Below are 12470 nucleotides of genomic sequence, written 5' to 3' on the forward strand. Positions count from 1 at the left end.
CTTTATTGGATTACAATTATAGCGGCCATCAAAAATAACAAATCAGAAAAGTAAGTAATCCGTTCATCCTACTTTATACGGCTGGAATACTCAGAAAATCGGTTCTGATAAGACTTCACACATTTTATGGATGATAAGAAAGACGTTGTAATCGGTTCTGATAAGACTTCACACATTCTATGGGTGATAAGAAAGACGTTGTAATTTCACCCATTGATATTTGTCTGCAAGCATCCCTACACATGGAGGGGCCACGCTCGTGGTACTTAGTCGATTTTTATTGCAGGTGGGCCTGGAAGTCCGTCTTCGAAGCATCTTGTATATTGTACATAAAGACACAGTGGACCATATCGTTGTTATACACCATTACCATCTTATCTCTTGAAATCTCTGCTTCCGCTCATTAGATTCTCACTTTCACTTGTTATATATACAAATCGTATGCGTCCTTTCCACAGCAAGTCTGTGCAAGTTTCTCATTAGGACTCGATTTTAAGGAAGAAATTTGAATTTGATTTCTATCCTCCAGTCTCGTCTAATCCATGACAATGGCAAGAAGATTGAGAAATCCTCAAGTTCTTCTTTTGAAGCAGATAATCAAAGTACTTCGCAAGTTTGCAAAGGGTTATAAGGCGACCAGATATGCCCTTTGTCCAGAGAAGAGTCGGTACTTCGTGATGGAAGATGAGGCCATGGGAAAATCATGCAGTGCTCTGCCCACAGATGTTCCCAAGGGACACTGTGCAGTGTATGTTGGAAGAGAACGAAGCAGATTTATCATTCCTGCCACTTATTTCAATCATTCTCTGTTCCGGGCATTGTTAGAGAAGGCCGAAGAAGAGTATGGGTTTGATCACCAGATGGGGCTCACCCTTCCCTGTGACGAAGTTGCTTTCGATTATCTGACGTCCATGTTTGGAAAAGCAGTACGTGCAAATTCGAAGCTAGATGAAATCATTGATTTCAAAAAGGCGATGGGCAGCGCATACTAAGTGTACAGGATTATGCAATTTATCGTTCCCGTACACTCTTCTAAGACGAGAGTAGATCAATCGTCATATCCTCTGCAACATTTGCCATCTCTAAGGATGAAACATGATTCAATATCCTCGGATTTCAGCAATCTCAGGATGCGTGGTAGTGGAAACGGTTTGGTGTAAATCCAGACACTTCTGCCGGAGTTAATTTCCAGGGAAAGAAGCATATGGAATTAAACATCAACGAGAGAGCCTTTGTCTAAAATTTGGCATAGCAGTCATGCTGAAATTTGAAACCCTTATTGAGGGCTCACGAGATTAATTTTCTCTTCCTCCGAAATCTATATATTTTTAAGGAAGATTACTGATATCGGAGGCCCTTATTGACAGCGGCCGAGATTGATTTTATCTCTCTACGGTGTACATATTTCTGAGAATATTCAAGGTTTGCAAGATATACGATTCCATATTAGATTTGTTTTTACTTTTTACATCGTCTATTCTTTTGTGCAGTTAGATGTCATTAGAGTCATGTTCCAGCCTGCGTCATGAACTGAGAATCAAGTTTATCTACATAATTTCATATCAATTGTAATAAGCTTTTGCATTTAATAAATAGTTTGGATTTATTATAATTAAGATTAATCAAGTAAAGAAATACGAAGGTGAATGATGCAAATTTGCAACCATTAAATAAATATTATCATTTTTATATAATGATTTGTAACTATAGATTTTGATGATTATAATGGTAGTAATTAACTTATGGTTTGGTTTATTGAACTTTAACAAGGTCATTTTATTGGGAATGGTTATTGGTATTTTTATAATTATTTGTAATCATAAAATTTGATGATTATAATGGTAGTAATTAACATATGGCTTATTGAATATTAACAAGGTAAGAGATGTTGGATTTTCACACTTATTTTATTGGGAATAGGTTACTCGGTGATCCACCCTGGGACCACTCAAAGGATAATGATGATGGTTTGGAAGTTTACTAATGCATGTGGGTTTTGGTGTTGGGACCACTCAAAAGATAATGATAATGGTTTGGAAGTTTACTAATGCATGTGAGTTTTGGTGTAACTAAAATGCATGTGAGTTTTGGTGTAAATAAAATGGAATGTGAGTGTATGATCGATAATTTCATAAAAAATAATTTTATGGTGTTTTGGTAATTGACCAATGCCTACTTTCACTACAAAATTCATGATTTTTTTAATGTGTAAGTTTGTATGCCTTTGGGTGTCCCTTCAAAATAAAAATTATGTTCTAAATAGAAAATATATTTTAAAAAAATGAATATGTTGTAATGTAATTAGAAGTAAAAAGAAAATGTGAATATTTAAATTTTATATTTTTCAAAAAAAATTGAAAAGGAGATTTAAATAAACTATTTGAAGATATATCTGGTTGTCTGCTATGATAGAAGGTTGAGAAACATAAGCATATGGACAAACCTTAAATATGAAATCAGAAAAACCACCTCCGAAGCACATAGCGATGAAATGAGAGTGAAATTAATTCATGATGAATTAAGAAAACACTTTATATAGTGAAAGCTTGAGTGATAGAAGTAAGATTATTACCATGAATAGATGAAGGGAACAGTGCAAAGAGTTACATGCCATCAAATAACCATATTAAACGTTTGTAGAAATTCAACCTTTTTTTTTTTATGGTGAATATTACATTAGATGGGGAATGCTTAGTTCGGTCTGGGAACTTACAAGTTGTAAAGGTGAAGCTCCGCTCGAGGCTCTTTGCTCCTCTGCTCCTCAAACTAGCTGCTCCTCACTCTCTGCTCTCAACTAACTCCAGAGAATTTGATGCTCGCTCTGAACTTACTCGGGACTCGGACAAGGCATTTGTAGACCACGGTGGATGCCTCTGCATATGTAAATAGCTGGGACTTGCAGGATGTAGGACACTGCATGCATGACAGGTAGCAAAAACTTAGGACAAACTAAGTGGTGCTTTTGATAAAATGTTCGTCTCTGAAAACTTTGGATAACAAAAACTGTTCATCTCTGAAAACTTTGGATATCTTATTTTTACCCCCAACATAATGTCTTGAAAGCTGTGAAGCCACAATAAGACCCCCAACTTTGTTGTCCAATCAAAAATTACATAATAAATTTTATATTATTTTCTAATATGAAAACTTTGGTTAAAGTTGTGATGTACAACAATATTTTTTGGTCAAACAAGAGATTGATACCCCGTCAACGCACAATCGATCGCTAAGAGTCCCAAGCAGAGACTATTTTTAAAGTGTTTTCAATCTGAAAACACTCGTTGGCAATATCTTCAAATCTTCAATGCTTGACGTTCCATAATTGTAAATGTCTTAAAAGAAGGCATTGCCCCTGTTTCTATTTTTGGAATTTCTTCTAAATTTTCTAATTCAACAATTGAAAATATTTTTAACAGAGGAAATGCCCCTATATCACCAAATTCTTCAGAGAACTTCCTTAACTTGGAACTTTAAATATCTCTAACTCTCTTAGAGTCTTGGGTTGGTGCAAATGTGAAAGTTCTTCCAACATTTCACACTTGAAGAATTTAAGAACAGTAATATTTTTGAAATTACAAAAAGTATTCTCTATTTTAATCAACTGAGAACATTCCAATGACAGCCTTCTCAACTTTAACATATTAGTCATATCACGTGGGAGACTTTGCATCTTTGTGAGCGTTAAGTCAAGGAAGTCCATTTGATTCACAGTCCCGAATATGCCCTCAGGAAAAATGTCCTCATTGCTGGTTAGCAGTAATGTTTTGAGTTGCTTCAAACTGGCCAAATTGTTGATGGAGGCCACATTTTTGGATCTGTTGTGCTGGCCTTCTCTTTTACAGAGAGTTTCACTTTCATACATCAACAAATACTGCAAAGAAGTAAGCCTTGATATACTGCAGGGTAGGTACTGTAAATCTTCACAATGGTCGAGGCATAGAAACTTCATGGATCTCAATTTATAAAGATCAGATGGTAATTTTGTAAATCTAGAAGAACCAAGATCAAGGATGTCTAGGTTTACAAGTTTGATGAGAGATGCAGGCAGTCTCTTGATGGGCATGTTTCTTAACCTGAGGCATACAAGCTGTTTCAAACACCCCACACACTCTCTGGGATTGACTGCACTGAGGTACAACTCAAATCCAGAACCTTAAAGAGAGATCATACTTCCAATAACCTTATTTGGAATTTTGGTTAAATTGAAATTTGCATACATTACCAATGAGCAGATTTGTGGAGCTCTCAGTGACAGAGGAAGTGAACCCCATGACATAAACATGGACGCTGTCCGCGTTTGGTAGGCTCTGTGTAGCCCATTCCCACTGCTGCTGATGAGTACTGCCCGCCATTGCCCTCCCTACTACTTTGATTGCAAGGGGAAGTCCTCCACACTTGTGACATACAAGCTTTGCCTTTTCCTCGTCGATGTTTGAGGGCGGATTCCCGTCATTATAGGGAAAAGCATGGTAAGCAAATAACTTCCAACTGTCATCTTCAATCAACTCCTCCATTGTTAATGTGTGCTTCTCTGCAACTCCCATTTTTAACAGTGCGCTCCGATTCCTGGAACTCACAATAACTTTGGAATTGGAGTGGTCTCTTACAGGTCGCAGCATGCCCAAACCCTCCAACAATTCTGCAGCATTCTCTCCCCATACATCATCTAGAAACAATGCAAAACTGCTACTCTGCTGCAATGTTTCATTCAACCATATTTTAAATCTTCTTCCTCCATATTTTCGCCCAAATTTACATTCTTTTGTATGCCTATTTGTGCACGGAGTTCATTCCTAAGAGCTGTAAGGAACGGAGTTTGAGAGACAGTGAGCCAAAGTAATAAACTGTGGCTGAAATGATTGCGTACCTTTTGGGCGTTGAAGAGTTTTCTGATAAGCAAAGTTTTTCCGGATCCACCCTTGCCAAGAACTCCAATGTTCCTGGCCTCTGAATCATCTATCGCCAAGAAGTCCAGATTTGCAAGGGCTTTATCTTGTCCCACTATAAGGGGTTCGTCAATCAATTTCGTCCTTGCGCTGCCCGTTGGAGCATGAGTGCTGGCTTGGGCAGTGGTTGCAGAACTCGTTGATGCTGAAGCCATGTGAGCTTCAACCGTTGCTGTCATCTGGCCGACATTAGCGACTAGCTCCTGAATTTGGGAAATCACAACCAAATCAGAGGATTCTAGATGGCGGGAGATATTTGAAAGCAAACCAGTGATTGTTTTGCTCATACTATAACGAAGAATAATGTTATATGTTGGTATTGTGCAGTTTGCTGCAACTTCAGAAGCGTCTCCAGCGTTTTAAACCATCTGTTAACAGCTGAAGCCTTGTCTTTGTCCATGTTCAATGCCCGCCTGCGTTGCTGAATCTGCAAGACGATAGGTTCCATCATTAGTAACTTGTCTTTTAAAGCGGCCAGCTCTTTCTTGCAGCGACAGGCAATGTTTATGTGGTGAAAGATTTGGTCGATTGCCATTTGCTGGCCGACACCAATAAATCCAGAGGCAAATCCAGGATCAGGCATGTTTTTCCCACTAAATCTCCTCCCTTAATCCCTCTCAAAACTACTCTAAGATTAACACACTATCTCTCTGAGAAAGATATGCATCCAATGCACAACTAAAATCCTAATGGCAGTCGGTATTGCTAGAGATTCTCGGAGGAAGCCGTGGCAGATGAACGGAGATCATACGATCTTTGCGGTATTTAATCTTTGTATGTGGAGTCCCATCAGTAACTCTGAATTATGATGTTTTGGTGTCTGGAATTTATTTGTAAGATTTTTATTGGTGTTTAAATTTAGGTATCACCGATATGTTATTAGTAGAAGATACAAGTAATTTGTATAAAAGCAAGTCTTATCACTAATTGAGAAGCGTTTTAAATGAATTTACAAAAAATATTATTAGAGTTCAAATTTCTAAGGCTCATAGTACAGAAATATACAATTAACATGAAAAGTCTCTTCCCAATTCCAGCTTCTAGATTTTTGATATTTAAAATCAATTAATTTTATTTTAAATCAATTAATTTTAATGTTTAGAATCATAATTAAATCAATTAATTTTAGGGTTTAGAATCATATTTATATATAAAATAATTATATATAAAAATACATAATATCACAATTTCACACTCTCAAGCTACGTGGATGCTAGACTGTCCACCAATACCTCACTAAAATGATCACGTAACTTTCAGAATTTTTGTCGGTAATATTAAAATTACAGATTCTAGATGGGGAATCTTCTCTTGTTTTCTTCCATATGCATAGAATGGGTCCATTTTTTTGCCTTGTGTCTTAAACACTTTATAGTCATGCACACTAAACACTAAAAAAATCCCGTCCAGAAACCTAACGATCAAGAAAAGCAGTAAGTACATAATTTCATGTGATGTTTGTACATAATCAAGAAACATATTAATCAAGAAGGAGGACGAATTTCTAATCTAGTATCAATTCAGATGAATCGTGATTAGAGAACATAACTTTTTATTCATTTATTTCATTATTAACATATAATAAATTTCAATTTATTGTATTTTCATTTTGAAGGATGATTATGATTAAAGTTTATTATAAATAAAATTGTTTATTTGATCATAAATATATATATATTTTTTTAATTTTATTTGTATGTAAAAAAATAAAAATATACTAACAACACTAATTTCTCCTTTTTGATTTTGAAATCAAATTATATAATTTTTAGTTCCAAGAAATAATATTGTTATTTTTAATTTCTTCTAGTATATTTATTGTTTTATTTTAATTTCGATTTGGAATTCAAATTAAATAAATTTGAGATCCAAAAATATTAGTGTTGTATTTCGGTTATATATCTATATATATATATATTTCTAGAGAATTTGCAATTTCAAAAGAAAAATTACCAATATTATATCAAATGTAACTATTTCATAAATATTTCAAATAGATCAATTACAACATACCTTTGAAGATATACAGAGAAATAAATTATTAAATTAAAATTAAAATTAATTAAATTATAACTTCAATAAATATATAATAAAGGTAAATTTAAAAATAAATTAATTAAATCATTTTTTTTAATGAAGGAGATGTTATGTCAAATTCACTCTTAAAATTGATATTGATTTGATGGAACGTGAAGAATAATTCCAAAGAGGCTAGTCTGATTCAACTATTTAGGATTTGACTTGTGGGTTTACATCCAACTAGTTTTTTTTTATAATTTTGACTCTATTATACATTTTTATTAGGTGGAAAATTTAGAAGGTGTATTTTTTTTTTTTCATCACAGGAATCGTTAAATGTAATTTTGTTTATTTTTCATTAGAGAAATTGGTAATCTAGTTTAGAGGAATTTGTATGTATATCTTTTATTTTTCATTAGAAGAATTGGTAATTAGATTTATGTTAGCCTCATTTTCACATAAAAAAAAAGAATTTATAAGTTTCAATATTAAATTATTAAACTTGGAATATATAATTTCTATTTTTCTTTGGTGTATTTATCAAATTTTAGAAGGAGTTTGTTTCTCATACTTGATGTTTTTTGAGGTCTAGTTGGTTGAGAGATTCTCTCCAATTAGTTGGCCTTCTAGATTGGTGTGTGGTTGAGATATTCACACCAGAGAGATATTGTGTCCAAGATAGACGAACTATCTTGAGACATAATCTTGATGTATTTATATTGTATCATTATCATTATTTGTGAATACAATACAATTGAGGCTTAATGCCTTTTCCGCCATATCTCTGTCTCTCTTAATTTAAGTTTTTATTTTTATTAATTCTCTTTAGTTGGTATTAGAGTGTTGGTGAGCAAAGATCCGTGGAAGAGAGGATTTGTCAAATTGCAACTGTGTGGGCACCTTTTTGAGTTTGGAAAGGAGAGCATCGCGTGGGACCAGGCAAGGTTGCACACATTAAGTGGCTTTAACATCACCTGTAATGTATTTGGGTCTAAAGTCTATGTAGAAGACCATACACCAGTAGACAACGAGATCGACAACTTGACTACTCCAAGAAAATAAAAAAAAAAAAAAAAAACTTCTTTGCACTCGTAGAAAAAAACAGCTAATTCGAGGAAGGGGACAGTCTCGATGATCTCGCTGACTGTTTTTCTGAGATGGTTTTAGTTAGTTAATTTGGGCAAGGGCTACGCCAAATTCCTGGTTGGCACATCACATGCTTTTTTGTATTTATCTTTGCCTTTAGCTTTCTGGATCTGTTTTAATTTTTTAATGGGGATTGTAGGAGAAGTTGAGTGAAAAATAGTTGCCACTTCTTGAGCCTGGGCCTAGGAATGTTGTTGGCCTTACTGACCATGCCCACTAGACCCTTTTTGGTTGCACTGTGCACATCCTTTGACGTGGAATTGAAATCCACTAAGGCAGAGAATAAACACAAGAGTATAGCTTCAACCGACCCACCCACATAGAAATAAATCTAACCAGGTTACACCAGCTTAATAACCAAACATTATAGATACATCAGAATCCCCTAAGCCACCCTTAGAAGAAAGGGCAATACACCTATAACTCAGCAAGGTACTACCTGAAATGAATACTGAAGGTCCAAGCGACCACAAGGTGCAAGGCACATGACAAGGCCAGAACAAAGGGCAATATGCTAGAAGAATTAAGCCAATTCAACATAAGGGGAAATGAGAGACTAAAAGGAATAGGAAGAGTTATAGGAGCCAGTAAAAACAAAAGGGCCTTGAGGCATAGAATACAGAGAAACTTCACAAATAATATACAAAATCAATTGAAAAGGAGCACCTCATAGACAAAGACAAGAAAAAAAAGGTAGAGAATAAGAGGGAAGCTAGAACCCTGAAGCCACGATCCTAAGTAGCTAGTGACAATTGAGTTCGAGGTACAAGGGGTTAAGAAGTGGTCTCAATAATCTCCTCGTTAAACTACTGCAGTCTCCACGAACTAACATCACGCAAAAATGCAGTAGCTTACGTTCCTGAGACATAGTCAACATTGAAAATCTCAAGCAGATGAATTGAGTGTCCAAGACCAAAGGGAAAAATAACTTGCATGTAATAGAGTGTCTCTGTTGCTTTTGCCCCAAAGGCACACAACCTATGCAATGATGAAGACCGAATGTCACTCCATACCTCTGCGAGTTTCTCATAGACACAAACTACACTGTGAAAAGATGGAAAGTTAAACCCACCAGCAGTGGGGTGAAAATCAGTCCAGGCCTAAATACCATAGGGAAAATGGTTAAATTTGACCAGTATTTACTCACATTCCACTTTTTTAACCATCATATACTAGTAATTTTGAAATCTATATGTCATTAATGACCATCAATCATTTTTTTTTAATGTCAATTTATCCGGTATATTTAAAATTTACTCATATAAATTTTTTCACTAATTGGAACTTAAAGTGGAGTTCTCTCTCTAAGATTGTGAGAAATAAATCCCATGAAGGGATTCTTTAGTCGTTGTGGCTAGTGGATTGCCACTAACTGGCGGTGATTGATTGAATTTCTTATAGTATTGTGGCTAGTGGATCACCACTAACTGGCGGTGATTGATTGAATTGCTTATAGTATGGTCTGATGATTATGGTTTTTGAATTAATGGATACTCTATGCAATCCACAATTTTTCCATTCAATTTTGGTTGACTTGCAATTAATGGATCTACCTGCAATCTATAATTTTTTCCATTATATGCTAGCTTCACTAAAGATGTATTGATGTTATTTTCAAGGGTTGTGACAAGATCTATATAGTGACGGTTCCAAACAAAAATGCATCTAATATATACTATTGAAATGACGGAAAAAATATATATATTGAACGTCATGGGAAGAGAAATTTTAAAAACAAAGCTGTAAAAAAAAAATAGTTTATGGACAAAGTGCCTGTCAAATTTATACCTTGCATAAAGCTCCCAACAACAAAGCAGAACAAAAAAATGTTTGAGAAATGAACCATCATGACAAATGAGACAAATCCTCCCATGATTTATGCATGGGAGAGGCAATACATGCCACTCCCTCTTAATTATAGTGGGAGGTGGCTCCCTTCCAACCTCTGTTGACATCTATCCATTTACCTCGCTCAGACCCTCCTGCATGTTCTCATTAATCACCCCTTAGCGAGAGCATGACCTAAATGTTCCTTAACCAACAATGCTAATGGAGACTTAGCTGACTATATTTGGTGGGTTGGCCCATGTTGATGTTAAGTATCCCTTCATGTCATCTTGACCATGTATGTTGAATTGCTTTCATACCTCATTACATATGAAGGTCACATGAAATTATGTAGCTAACTTCTTTTCTTTATCGGTATGTTTTTGGTATGGAATTTTTTTAGTGTTTATTGTGCATTAAAACGAATGAGTATAATGAAGTGTCTAAAAAATCTAAGAAAAGAATGACCCATTCTTCGAATATGGAAGAAATGAAGAGAATTCCCCATCTAGAATCTATAATTTTTATTTTTTTTCCAAAAGTAAAAACATACTTTTTTTATTTCATATGAAATTAAAAAATACATTACCTTAATTGCTATGTAGTCTATTTGTGATCTTGTCAATATCTATTTTACTTCTATTAGTTGCATAAAAAATTATAAAAAAACTATCTACCTCATTAAAGGATTAGTAGATTCAAAAAAATTAAAGAATAGAGCAAAAACGAATATATCCCTATGAAATTAAGCTACAAAACATATTCCATCATCCAAAAGAAGTGCTTGCTTTGAAAGCATGTTTGCTATGACATTTTGCGGTCTGTAAACATGAAATATCTTAATATCATTTATATTGTTCATGCAACTTCAGTTAAGGGAAAATTCAGGGATATTTTCATTTCTATTGCAAATTTAGTGTAGCTAATGATTATGAAGCAAAGTGAATTGTTAATAATATGAAAATTTGTAATTTACATAATTTTAGATTAATGATTCTATTTATTGTTTATCTATTTTATTATTGAACTAAGATGTAATAAAATTCCATTTATTGTATCCTTGAGGGTTAGCTCATTTGGTCGAGTCTCCGCCATTAAATCACCTTTGCTATTAAGAGGTCATGGGTTCAATTCTCTCAACACCCTTGGGATCAAGCTTTGTGGTTGAGTTGGCAAGGAGTGGTCCCTTCTAGTGGATCTACCTAATACAAAACTACTTATGGTGGATCTACCTAGTAAAAATATTTTGTTGCAATAGCAGTCACCGATCTTCGGAGTATGTGACCACATAGAAAAAAATTCAATTTATTGTGTTTTCACTAGAATGGAATGCCAAGCATGGAAGATATTACCAAATAGTGTTTTCATTTTGAAACACTTTAAAAAATAAGAATTTATAGTTGTTCAAACATAATAGAAAATCTAGAAAGGGGAAAATGAACTAACAACAATGTAGAAGTGATAACTTTGTCGGTGGTGGAACATACAAAAGAAGCTAAAATAAGATATCTTCAATTGAAAGACCACAATTGGTTGTATGGCCAATATTGGAAAAATGAATTTTTCCTTTTTCTTAAAAGCCTCTAGAGATTTTAATATACAAATACATTATTAATGTTTTAATTGTTAGCATTGTATTATCGTTATTGACAATGGATGAGGAGTTGCATTTGATCTTTTCCATGTCAGTTAATGTCATTGGAATGTTGTAAAAATGAAAATGTTTCCCCTAATCTCTTAGCATAGATTCATCTTAACTTTATATTTATTAAACATGTAAAAACAAAACTCAATTAAAATAACAAAAAATATTAATATATTTTAAGATCATATATTTGGAATCTATATAGTTAGAATTATATGTATATGAAGTTTTATTTGTGAGGGATTTGCGTAGTCTACTTTAAAATAATGTAAAAATGGAAGGGCAAAAAGTTGCAAGAAAAAATCTTAGAGGAAAGAATGTGAATTTCATCACTCCTGTTAGGGGTGAGTTCTAGTAGAGATCCACTACTGTTGGCAGATACTGGTTCTCTCAACTCATGGGAGAGGAAACAAAGAGTTTTAGAGGAGAGCCCATGGAGTGTTGGATTTGTGGATAAAACCATAAGAAGAGAATTGTCCTCAACGATAGAAGAATGTCACAAGACTGTACAATGTGTAGGAAGTGAAGGCAATAAATGATGTGGCTCAAAGCATAGTGCGCATCTATGTAGTATTGGACAATAGACAGGTTGACCACCAAGCCTCAGTGATTGAAATGGAAGGTACAGTCAAGAACTAATTTTTTATGTCACTGCATAGCAATGACACCTATGATCCCTAGTTTTGTATTAGTCTTGTTTGTACAAAAAATTTGCAAACAAATCCATGAAATTTCTATAGTAGACCTTACGTTTTTATTTTTCCAAGACAATGGTTTGCGCACAACTGCCCCATCAGGGCTATAGAGCCTGATGTGACAATGGGTTTTGCATCCTTCATATCCCCCTTTATCTCAATAGCCTATGCAAATGCATTAAAAGGTGTGCT

At 34.4% G+C, this 12470-nt stretch overlaps 1 protein-coding gene and 1 pseudogene across 1 annotated transcript; one reads left to right on the top strand and one right to left on the bottom strand.

Annotated features, from left to right (window-relative positions):
* Positions 1-548: 548 nt before the first annotated feature.
* On the top strand, positions 549-1451 carry LOC149190440 (protein SMALL AUXIN UP-REGULATED RNA 10 pseudogene; annotated as a pseudogene).
* A 1275-nt stretch (positions 1452-2726) lies between these two features.
* LOC149190441 (putative disease resistance protein At1g58390) lies at positions 2727-5742 on the bottom strand. Its single transcript, XM_089413402.1, has 2 exons — positions 4868-5742; positions 2727-4694 (listed from the first exon to the last, which is right to left on the bottom strand). The coding sequence occupies exons 1-2, from the start codon at positions 5231-5233 to the stop codon at positions 4182-4184; spliced, it is 879 nt and encodes a 292-aa protein (XP_089269528.1). The 5' UTR covers positions 5234-5742; the 3' UTR covers positions 2727-4181.
* Positions 5743-12470: the final 6728 nt, after the last annotated feature.

This window comes from Pinus tabuliformis, chromosome 3_1, assembly GCF_031772625.1.
Source record: "Pinus tabuliformis cultivar Carrire ecotype Pingquan chromosome 3_1, CPIR1, whole genome shotgun sequence".
NCBI lineage: Eukaryota > Viridiplantae > Streptophyta > Pinopsida > Pinales > Pinaceae > Pinus > Pinus tabuliformis.

Excerpts from the sequence above, each read along its gene's own strand:
- LOC149190441 (XM_089413402.1), bottom strand. The coding sequence starts at position 5,233 with ATGAGCAAAACAATCACTGGTTTGCTTTCAAATATCTCCCGCCATCTA. Across the intron at positions 4,695-4,867 it reads AACTCTTCAACGCCCAAAAG|CAGAGTAGCAGTTTTGCATT; the intron begins GTACGCAATCAT and ends GAAACATTGCAG.